The sequence below is a fragment of the Myxine glutinosa genome, chromosome 4 (genome assembly GCF_964187855.1).
Source record: "Myxine glutinosa chromosome 4, kmMyxGlut1.1, whole genome shotgun sequence".
Lineage (NCBI taxonomy): Eukaryota > Metazoa > Chordata > Myxini > Myxiniformes > Myxinidae > Myxine > Myxine glutinosa.
In genome coordinates, this window is record NC_136264.1 from 183,168,344 (window position 1) to 183,180,459 (window position 12,116).

At 40.3% G+C, this 12,116-nt stretch overlaps 1 protein-coding gene across 5 annotated transcripts in view; it reads right to left on the reverse strand.

Moving 5' to 3' along the window:
- Positions 1-12,116, reverse strand: part of LOC137425546 (sodium- and chloride-dependent taurine transporter) — a 62,947-nt gene that overhangs the window by 33,602 nt on the left and 17,229 nt on the right. For all 5 annotated transcript variants that reach the window (XM_068114087.2, XM_068114089.2, XM_078776786.1 and 2 more), the window contains one exon: positions 7,524-7,636. In XM_068114087.2, coding sequence (XP_067970188.2) covers positions 7,524-7,636 — 113 coding nt within the window. The remainder of the gene's footprint in view (positions 1-7,523; positions 7,637-12,116) is intronic.

The following is a 12,116-nucleotide window of genomic DNA, read 5'->3' on the forward strand; positions in this document are numbered from 1 at the left end:
AGCAAATTCTCAAATCTGTTTTAATCTTTAGTACCATGTAATGATGGCAAAGTGTGAGAGTTTATGAGAAACAGGTGGGTGAGGTAAATCAGAGCCTTAGCACAGGAAAAAGACAACAAGGGTAAGAATGCAAATTCAAGTTGAATATTTGCCTCCTTTGAAAACAACAGTTGTGTAAAATCACAGCAAAGAAAAGAAGGGAGTGCGAGTAACTGCAGATAGTACCAAACAAATTCATCACGACCGAATTCAGGATGTAAAAATTGTCGGTTTAAAACCAATTTAAAACTCGAGTGCATACCCCTGCCACAGTGAATAGTTTGTTTTGTATCCCACTGATTGGCCGGATCTGGATTCGGACCTGAACCAAAATCTAATCTGCTTGTTGTCACGTAACCAACTCGTCCACCAAGTTTAGTCATAACTCGTCCATAACTTTTTTAATTATGTTATATATATATATATATATATATATATACATATCACTTTTCACCAAATCTCTCTATGGTAATGAATCACACAAAAAATTAAATATTGGTTGGATCCGAATCCAGATTTAGATCTTCACCAAAATCGAATCGATTCGGTCTTGTCACACACCCAACCTGTCCACCAAGTTTCATCTAAATCAGTCCACAACTTTTTGAGCTATAGTGCTTTGTATCAGTTTTAGCCCCATCACACGATGGTGAAGAATCACTTAAAAATTCTCTGATCCGGGTCCGGATTCGAATCAATTCTTCCTTAACACACATGCAAACTCTCCACGAAGTTTCGTCCGATTCCGTACATAACTTTTTGAGATATCCTGCTATATGTCGTTTTTGGCCCTATCACCCAATGGTGAAGAATGGTTTGAATAATTCTACTTGCCGGATCAGGATCTGGATCTTCACCAAAATCGAATCGATTCGGTCTCGTCACACACCCAACCTGTCCACCAAGTTTCATCTAAATCAGTCCACAACTTTTTGAGCTATAGTGCTTTGTATCAGTTTTAGCCCCATCACACGATGGTGAAGAATCACTTAAAAATTCTCTGATCCGGGTCCGGATTCGAATCAATTCTTCCTTAACACACATGCAAAGTCTCCACCAAGTTTCGTCCGATTCTGTCCATAACTTTTTGAGATATCATGCTGTATGTCGTTTTTGGCCCTATCACCCAATGGTGAAGAATGGTTTGAATAATTCTACTTGCCGGATCAGGATCTTCACCAAAATCGAATCATTTTGTCCTCGTCACATACCCTCTCCCCCAAATTTCGTCCGAATCCGTCCACAACTCTATTGAGATAGCTTGTTCACAAACAGACAGACAGGGGTGAAAACATAACCTCCATCCACCTTCCGTGGCGGACATAAAAAGGACAAATTCTGGGTTTTAAAACTCAACTGCTTTATACAACCAGAAGGTAAATGGAGCTGAAGCTATTATGCTCATTGTGTGCCATGATCTAACTAATTGTAACATAATGGCAACATTTGAGGTCTTGGCCACCAATTTGCAAACCTGAGCATAAAATAATGCTATCTGAAAATTAAATGTCAGTCAAAACGACACATGATGAAATGCTTTTTTCAGTTTTGAGTTCCATATCAATACGTAAACATGCCGAACAAATATTGTTTTACCATGCAGTTAAAGCAACGTTGGCTCGTGGCAAGCCCTACTGGAATCTGGGCACATCATATATGATGTAAAAAAAAAAAAAAATCTTTGGTAAATTCAAATTACTTGGGCCAGCCAGCACATCTACATTGTTTAATCCCAAATATAAAACATCTCAACTCAACGACCCATCATAATCCCTTAAATTATTCCCCAGTTAATCTCGACCCTTACCCAAAAACCAAACCTCTCCTTCCCCTATTCTCTCAGCCTGCGGTCAAACCACAAGTGGCGCCATGAATCATTACCCCGGTGATAAAAATTACTCGAAATTGATCAATGAGAAATTACAACTAATGACAATACACAGTCGACTCTAAGATCCAAATCAATACATTCTTGAGACTATTAGAATTGACAATAAATTCATATTCCTTTTTTAAAATATGTCTATCACTTTTATGGTATAGGACATGCCAATTAAAACCATTATGGAGGTACAACTACCCAGTACATTCAAATTGGCTAGAGTAGACGCAGCTTCCAAAAACACACGATGACTATCGACATACGAACATGAAGTCAAACAAACTGTTTTCATTTCATTCTGTTAAATTTCGTGTTCATAAACGTATTGTCATCTGGAGTGATTCAAGGCATCGAGTCTTCAAGCCAATTCAAATGTACAGTCGAGCAGCACTTCAATACGCAGAAAACTGATGGCTCAAACTCAAAAATAAACATGGGCTTACAAATGGATGGTACGGTATTAAAATTGGTTTGTGGTCTACGTCACCCCCAATGAATAGTTGTCAAATTTGAATTGGCATGCTGGGCTGTACTTCAAAATAAACAAAATATGCACCGATTTAAGACCCACAAGATTCAGTTAGGAATGCGCATTTGGCCCAAAAGGAAAACGATTCACCAATATACGCAAATCCAAAAACATTCATCATCTTGCGATATAATTGATATTCAATGCATCAATTTTTACAACCATCAATGAGATCTCGACTGTGCTCCCGACCTACCCAAAACTCAAGTGATGGCACAAACAGTGGGCATGCTTACCTTGTGGCCAAAGGGTTATTCTGAAAGAACCCCTGCCTCCCTTGGCCGTTGTTAAAGGTGATACACCTTCAACACCATCAGGTGCACGTTGAAATGCATTACTTTTGTGACCTCTCCCTCCCCTCTATTAACTACTCAATTTGTGCTGGAAATTATTTAAATAACTTGTTTAACTCGTCAATCACCAAAACTGCACATTTATTGTATTTTTAAAACTACCAAGGGAAATGAGATTTACCTCTTTGCACTTTGTCCAATAACTGCACATTTCGCATGCACCAACAAGATGCGTCGTAACCCTTGGCCAATCAGATGCTTTATATAATACATGCATAATACATAAACATGTACTGGTGATCATGAGAGTGTACACATCTTCTGACACCAGCCTTTGTACTGACGATTCAGAAGGAAATTCTTCAGGTTTTTGCTGTAAACATATTGTTACCACCTGCAGTAAAGACTCCTTTCGGTGAGAAAAGTTAGGAAATTTAGAGTGTGCCGACCTCTGGAAAGACATAAGGATATAGGTGCTGAAATTGAAAGCAAGATCGCTGTCAATGCAGTCAACTTCATGTTCGACAAAGAGAAGAATGCAGTTAGTCAGCTGGGTGAACATACATCTGCTGACGGACTTGGAAGGTAAATCAGTTTTAGGTAAACCAATCAGGTAAACTTCTAGGTAGATTGACGAAACTGGGACTGTGTACTATAGTCGATAATGTACATAACTTTATCGACATATTTGGTGTTCAATTCATGGATTTTGGGGGAAATGGTTTGTCATGTTTAAATTTGTAAGCATGATACGATAAGTGGTGGAATCGGTTGAATTTCTATAGATTCACAGCCACACTGGCACTGTTTTTTGTGGATGGTACAAAGACAAATTTGAATCAAGATGTGACTGTTGGTAACTTTACGTCATGCAAAGCACGACGGTTTATCAGGACAAGTACCCCTGCCATGCCTGTTGAAGATTTATATCAAATTTACTCTGCCCCGTTTTATTCCTGCTTTCCTTTATCGTGTTGATAGTGATCGCACGCAAGCTCCACATATTTTAGGCCCATGATACCAAGGTAAACAACCTAACATAGGCATATTCATGGATGTTGGAATGCATAGGTCATATTACTGTCAGTACTTGGCCACCTCCAGAACTTGATCATTTGACGCCAATGTAACAATGTTAAAATCTGTTACAGCAGGAATACATCAGGGTCATTTTCAATGAGAACTCGAGCAGGCAAATTGACAATGGACAAGTTATGTTGTTGTACCAAAATCAACCAGTGAGTGAGTATATGTTGTGATGTTAGCAACAGAGCCAAACTATATTTTATGAGTGAATACTGACACTGGATAAGCTACTAGGACTTGCATGTACAGACCATCATGCTTTTAATGTACATGAGGTTGCTTGGATCTGTTTAATCATACTAGGTTGTTTACCCTTAATCAGAACAAGTGAATTTAGCCATATTTACCCTGCGCTCGCAAAGCAAAAAGCAGGGTTAAACGATCAGTTGTGCGAGTATGTGCGCGTCTTTTTAAAATTCATTTTCTCGACAACTGTTGAAATTTTGTGTTGACAATTTGTTGAAAATCATCTGATTGACATGAAATTTTCACCATAGGATCATCTGTCTGTAGAATTTTTTTTTATAATTATGACATCATAGGTCACTTGATACGGACGCCATCTTGGAAAAACGTTGCACCTCTAAATCTCCAAAACTCCAAAACTGCTCAATGGAAAAAATTTAAACATAGCTCATTGTTAAGTAGACCCCATGGAGAATAAGATACGTTAATGACGTCATCAGTGCCTTCATTATGACATCATAATTTGACAAGTACAATGCTTGATCCGATCAGTATGAAAAAAAAAACAATTCTCTGCAACCGTTAGTCTGATGGACACGAAATTGTCCCAAGAGGAGCGCCTCCTCCTGGAGAATTATTAAGTTTAATTATGATGTCATAGGCCACGTGGAACAGGTGCCATCTTGGAAAAACCGAAAAACATTGCACTTCTATATCTCCGAAACCACTCCATGCAGAAAAATTGAAATGTAGCTCATTGTAAAGAACTCCACATGCGGAATAAGTGTTGCTAACGATGACGTCATTGATGCCTTAATTATGACATAATTCCACAAGTACAACGCTTAGTCCAATCAGTTTGAAATTTAGTGTGATTTACGCAACAATTATATTGGAGAATGTAAATTTCTGATGTCATCTGTCACGTGGTCTGGTAGCCATATTGGATCAAAGAAAAAAAACAAAAACCTTAAAAACAGAAGTTGGCTCGCACCAAGTTGATTGCACAGGGTAAGTATCCCATGAATACCATCTAGTTTGTATCTGTTTTCAGTTAAAACTAGCGTTACGCCTAGGTCCCCCGTCGGTGAAGTGATGCAAGTTGACAAAGTGGAAGATGCAAGGTGGCCATCTTGGATTTTGACATGGCGACCCAATTTTCAATAGCGTTCTTCCTTATGCGTAGATACACCCACACACCAGATCAGACGTTAGTAGTTCGTTTATTTTTCAAGATATTTTGCTCACAAGGTGCAGACATATATATATATATATGGTGGCGGCAATCTTGGATTTTAACGTGGCGACCCAATTTTCAATAGCGTTCGTCCTTAGAGCCGGCGTTGTGAATGAACGCGTACGTATTATGTTGAAAAGCCAGATTTTGCTGGATCCCTTGAGAATTTCTAAGCTTTGACACACCAAATCGCTCAATGGAGGCCACCATCTTGCAGATGCGGATGTATGCATAAAAAAAATGAGTAAAAGTTCAATATGAGTTTGTTTCACACGTATTTTTTTGATTCACAATCTTATGCACCTCTAATTTGTAATTAAAATACTTTAAGACCAACCTCGGCCCGCACGGCCTGGTTATCTTCAACGAAAATCGTCACCAAACACTGGAACCAATGAGATTCGAGCATTTGGAAAAACTATTTCAAAAAAGCTTCTTACCGCGTTTCGGAGGCTGAAAACGGCGTCAAATATTCTAAAATTGACGAAGAATTATTTTTTAGAAATCTCGCGGCCGTAGGGGATAGTTTTTCACGGCCGGAAATATCCGAAGTTGAGACGGAATTCACCTAATTAATCAAGAAGGAAATTTTATAAATTTTAATCTCATCCAGAATGCAAATGGTGTCATTTTGAACTAGGTACGGTACCTACTACAACTACCTAACCTACTGATGCCATAGTGATGGGTAAAATAGTGGCAAGAGGCTTTGGCGGCTCATTACAGCTTTGCAGTAGGGTACTAGTACCTAGATACACCCACACACCAGATTAGAAGTTAGTACTTCGCTTATTTTTCAAGATATTCAGCTCACAAGGTTCAGACATACATGGCGGCGGCCATCTTGGATTTTGACGTGGCGACCCAATTTTCAATAGGGTTCTTCCTTATGCCTAGATACACCCACACACCAGATTAGAAGTTGGTACTTCGCTTATTTTTCAAGATATTCCACTCAAGGTTCAGACATACAGGGCATCAGACATACATGGCGGTGGCCATCTTGGATTTTGACGGGGTTGCACCCACACACCAAATTTGAATGCGGTCCTTCGCTTACGCACGCACGTACGTACGCACGTACGTACGCCCGCACGGACGGACGGGAAAACCATAGTCCCCCTTTCGCTCCGCGGTGCGACGGGGGACAATTAAATGTATAATATGCTGTTAGAGGTCTCAGTGTCATGTGTGTTTGCAGTGATCAATGAGGACAAGAACAAATGCTTATTTTCATGACTGGAACATTGGTTCTTCTTTTTTTTCTTCTTTTTTTCCTTTACCTTTTTTTTTTGTATTCTGAAGTTTTATCTTTAATCTTTTGAGAGGGGGAAATTACCCTTTCTCCATTGTCCCCAGTCAAACATGAACGGTAGTTCCAATAATACCTAACATAACCACCAAGAGCCACTTCTCCATCGCATAACACACAGATGCCTTAAATAGGGTGAGGGCATCCTGTATAATAATTAATTATTCCTTATTAAAAATAAAATAAAAAAGACTCAATGTGCAACTTTCACCACTGACGAGTTACGTAATGTTCAGCATATTTTTCTCTCCCGATAAATAGAATTTCAGGTAGTTACTGGAGGGGGGTCACAAAACGTTAAAACTAGAGCCATTTAACTGCTCGCCCCATGGCCTACCCCAACCCCTTTCACCCCACGCCATTTCACTCCCATCACCCCATCCCCAATTTGAGGAGCAATTTTTTTAAGTTTCCTTTGAGACTATGGTCTGCAGAACATATACAAGCCACAAGCACCATGAAATTCACCCTTACACATGTGTAACTCTGGTACTATGCAATCATAATCCCCGATTAGTCAACAGAAGGCCAACCCTCTGCAGTAGCTATCTGTCGGTTAAAGTTTAATCTTGGCCTTAAAATGCCTCTCCAACCCAAGGGCAATAAAACAGCAATTGAAGATCACGTGTACACAAAGCCTTCACAAGGGACAAGAGTACTATTCCATCCAGGTTCATGTACTTCAAGACCATAGATCAAGCCCAAAATTCTGGATAGTTTTCACCTTAAAAAAATAATAAAAAAAGAACTCAATTGCCAGCACCCCCTAACCAGTCCAGTCACAGCAAGATTATGCTACAAGTATCCAGAACACCCACCTAAAAATGTACTCTTATGACAGAAGCTGCTGCTACAACCTTTCCACGACACCGACTTTAATCATAGAAAGGCAACCAAAGGAAATAACCAATCACATCCCAATCCCCAACACCCACTCCCAACCCCCAGCTCACTCTAACCTGACTATCCAGCCCCAGTAGCAGCAGCATGATGAAGAAGAGCACGGCCCAGAGGGAGGGTAGCGGCATCATGGTGACCGCCTTGGGGTAAACGATGAAGGCCAGACCGGGGCCTGCAATGCACATCGCAGACACATGCCCATGCAGCTGCCCTTGATCCCTTCACACAACTGGACCCTCGTACAGCCACGACGTCACAAAGTGACGATCAGACACCTCAAAAAGGCCCAGCACCAAGGGTTTGTACTGATAACCCTCCGGGCACAAAACTCACTGTCCTTGTAGTTGAAGCCGGTTGGGTTGTGGCACTCTGCAGTCGTCTCCATCACCATTTCACCTACCTGCTTTGCTCTCTCTCTCACACACACACACACACACAAACACACACCACACACACACCTTCTCATACTCCATCACCTGTTCATTTGCCTCCTTCCATCTGCAGCCACCGGAGTTCCAGGTCTTGCCTATGCTGCAGAGTAGTGGTGAACCAGCCGGCCACAAACCAAACATAATGGTCCCAAAGAAATCCATTCACACCCCCTTTCTCCAGAATAAAATCATAAATAACAATAATAACTTTAGCCGCAACCAACATCCACCCTCCATTGCCTCACTACCTTGCACATGCCTCCCGCATACACTTACACCTCTGCGCAAACAAACATCAGCCATTCTAATTGTCCATTAACCATAGTGTAAAAAAAGGAATGGGAATGAGGCTATTGTTAACCAAAGGATGTTGAAGATAACTTCACAAAAGCTTCCTGGACGTGGGTTGGAATCGAAGCCCGAACTAACCACTGCCCTGATAGTACACGGCTAAACCATCCCAAGCTTGTATCTAAACAATCCCAAACAGTTTTGTCTTGCCAATGTGGTGAAAGAATTCTGCCAGTTCAATAAATGTACAGCTTAACTCGAGGAACCAAGTTTCGAAGCAAATGCATGGAATGCAGCCCCTCATGAAAAGCAGTCAGATAAGGATAATGATCTTAAAATTCCAGTCAACTTCCGCACCAAGGGAAAGCAATAGTGTTCTAGTACACCATGGCAAGTTACCCCCAACAGGGTGCATCCTTGCACAGCAAAGACAAAAAGGTTCACCAACAGCTCCAATGCAATGCTTCACTTCATGCAGCAATTTTCATGTCCAAGACTTACGATACAGAAATAACTTTCAGATGTCTATGATTGCAGTGTGTAAGCATCTGTTTCCAGCCAACTTATCAACCAGTTTCAGGAATTCTCCTCCAGAAGAAAATGCTGGATTTGGCAAAGAATGTTCCACGGACCTCTTCCATGGTAGAATGGACTTCTTCCTCCACGGCAGAAAATATTCATAAATGCCGATGCAAGATGCTTCATACAAAATTCAGATATAGATCTGTGGTTGACACTCTTTGTACAAAGATTTTAAAATGAAGGACATTCTTCCAGCAGGTCCAGACCAGAAGTCCCTAAAAACTTTGGGACCTGAATGCATCAAGACCTTTTGTTCTGGATATTTGGAATAAACATGTCATATGCAGAGAGAAAATTGAAATGGTCTTACGATCTTTTTCAAAAATCGCTTTTTAATGGGAAGGTAAAAGACTATTTCCTTTTTCCAAGAATAAAATTCGAGTACTTAGTCTCCAAATATTTGGGTTTTAGTGGCTACCAAAAGGACCTGATTGGCAAGTGGTAATTTATATTTATAAGATGACCATTATCACATGGCAATAACAGTGAAAAAATTTACTAACCCTTTGAAAGAAAACAAAAAAACAACAACAACAATGCATGTTATAGGTTCAACCACACTCACGCTTCGACAAAGCACTAAAGGACCAACTCATTCCCATAATGAATGAGATAAGATCATCAAGTTGTTAATCAAGAATATTGACAGTCTGTACGGTTGTTACATTCTGATGTGCTCGACAACTGAGGTATTTTTCCGACATGGTTTAAAGATGACAAGCGTTTACGACTGATTATAAATGTATACGATGTCTTCTGAGATTTTGAAACTCGGTTATCAAAAACTATGCCGGCTGTATTTAATAGATTACACTGCGCCCACAAAGCGGAAAGTGGGGTTAAGCAACTGTCTCACTTCTATCTGCTTGTCTATCAGTCTACAAACATCAGTTTATGATCGACAACTTGTTTCAGTTGAATGTTTTAATTTGAACACTAATCAGAAAACGAACCTGCAGTTTAGCAGTACTTTTTCTCTGAATTTGTCCAGATCGTACATGCAGAGATTTTTTTTTTTTTTTTTTTTTTTTTTTAAACTCTGTCCGTCTGGCAGCCAAAGAATTGAAAATCATTCCAAACAGGAAACTTGATTTCTGAGGACGTCATAAAAGACAAAACAGGCACAAATAACTAATGTAATGTGTTAAATAAGGTGGTGTAAAAGACGCTGCATCAACGGTGGTAAAGTTCCAAAAAAATTTGATACGGCCTTTACAATCTATTTTATTTCAATTTAATTATATACTTTAACACTTCAGAATACAAATCGCCTATTGCCACTTTCAAAACTTATCCATTTAGCAAGGCTCAGGCATGTTAAGCAAGGTGGTGTATAAGACAATGCATCAACGGCACTAAACTTCCGGAATTTACGACTTTTGAAATCATTATTTTATTTCAATTGAATTATATACCTGAACACTACGTGGGGTAAGGTGTTCGACTAACTCTTTAGTTTCGCAATGTTACACGATTGTTAATTAGTTTGTCTATTTAGTCAGGTATCGAGGATCATGGGAAGAGCATGATAACAAGAGGCAGTGGATCAACAGACAGAATATGGCAAAAGGAAAATGATGAGACAATAACTAACAGATTCACTGCAGCACAAGGAGAGGCATTGTAGAAGTGTGGGAACAGGGTCTCAGTGGGTGCAGTAAAGCTGACTAGTGGAAATGGGGGAGACCATGAGGTGACAGAGGGCAGCAGACTTGAGATCCAGTAGGGAAGAGCTTGAGACAACTTACTCAAGAATGGAGGTGACCATCGAGTTTAGATCTGGGGAGGGTAACAAGAAGCATTTCTGGCAGAATACATGTAACCTGAAGGGACAAGGATGGAGAGGTGAGGGCAGGATGAGCAAGACTAGAATAGGGCCAGTAAAAGAAAGAGCAAGACCACCAATCTACCTATGCGAAGCAAGGAGTAGACCCAGAGACACGACTTCATGACGTAATGTTCCATTTACTTGAAGACCTGAAGATTATTGGGCATCAACTCAGCAAGACGAGGAACAGCACCAATCCATAGTTAGAGCAAATTTCCATGACACCTCTGATGTAGACTTTGTATGCCTTTATATGTTTGATGGCATTGACAAAATATGGCATTGCAGAGAATCAAGTTGGTGATCAGACTGGAGACATGATCTTTCCAGGACATGTTATAGCCAATAGTGAGACCTTGGAGCTCCAAAGATTTTACCTCTCCCAGAGGTAGACCACAGAAATAAGCTGGGGGATTAGTCTACCAGGCATTATGCACAGTGATAATATAATAACAGCTCAGTCTTTCTGCACCAAAATATGTGCCTCAGGTAGATGGCCAGTTGCTTATTTCTCCCAGCTTGGCAGAGAGGGATGCAGCCGTAGCCTGTTAGGCAGAGGGTTGTGTAACTATCCTGAATGGAGTGGTATCGTCTGTAAAGTGATAAAATGGATTTCCATTAATGAAGAGGTCATTCACATGCACCAAGAACAAGATTAGTCCCAGGGGATACAAATATGTCAAAAGGAACACAGTTTCAAATGCACAGGACACCTGATAGCCATTCTCGGAAAGGACCATGGATACTGTTAGCTAACACTTTGGAAATCAGAGCTGGGTGCCAGAAAACCAGATGTATGAGAGATGTCCAGAGGGCATCCATATAATGGCTGACATAGGAGAAGCAAAATGGCCAAAGTGGATTGACCTAAACCATAAATGGAGGCCAAACTCATGGCCAGAGATCAGGGAGTTAATAAAAAAGACAAATCTTTAAAAAAGTCTGCTGCAATTATCGTTTCCATCACTGCTTATGGTGGGCGGAAAAGCTTCACTGGCCTATAATGAAAAGGACCACTGTTGGGCGTTGGCACCTTTCTTATGATTTGGGGTAGTAATGGAAATTTTCCACAATGTCAACAGGTAGGCCCTGGAAAAAAAAAAAAAAAAGCATAGAAACGGTGTGTGTGTATTAGAGCATGAACACCGTCTGGTGGAGGAGTCAAGAGGTTGGGAAGCGTTGAATGAATCGATACAGGAAAAGAGGATTATGGAGGGTAACATGGTCCTTTGTTCCAAATCAAAGTCAGATTTAAGGCAGTCAGATTTTGTATGAGCAGGGATGGAGGGAATGGTGCACTGTATTTTACCAAACTCTCTAGGATGAATGCTATTTTATTATCTTCTAATGGTGGAAAAATAAATAGTGCAAATCATTTTAAACAAAATTTAGCCAATTTATTTCAAGTGTAAACAAAAGATGGTCACAAATCCACAACTATTCAGAAATCCGCATTTGTTTTGTGATGATCAAAGTGGCAGTGAGCACACAAAGGGAACATCCCAACTCACCTTACTTAC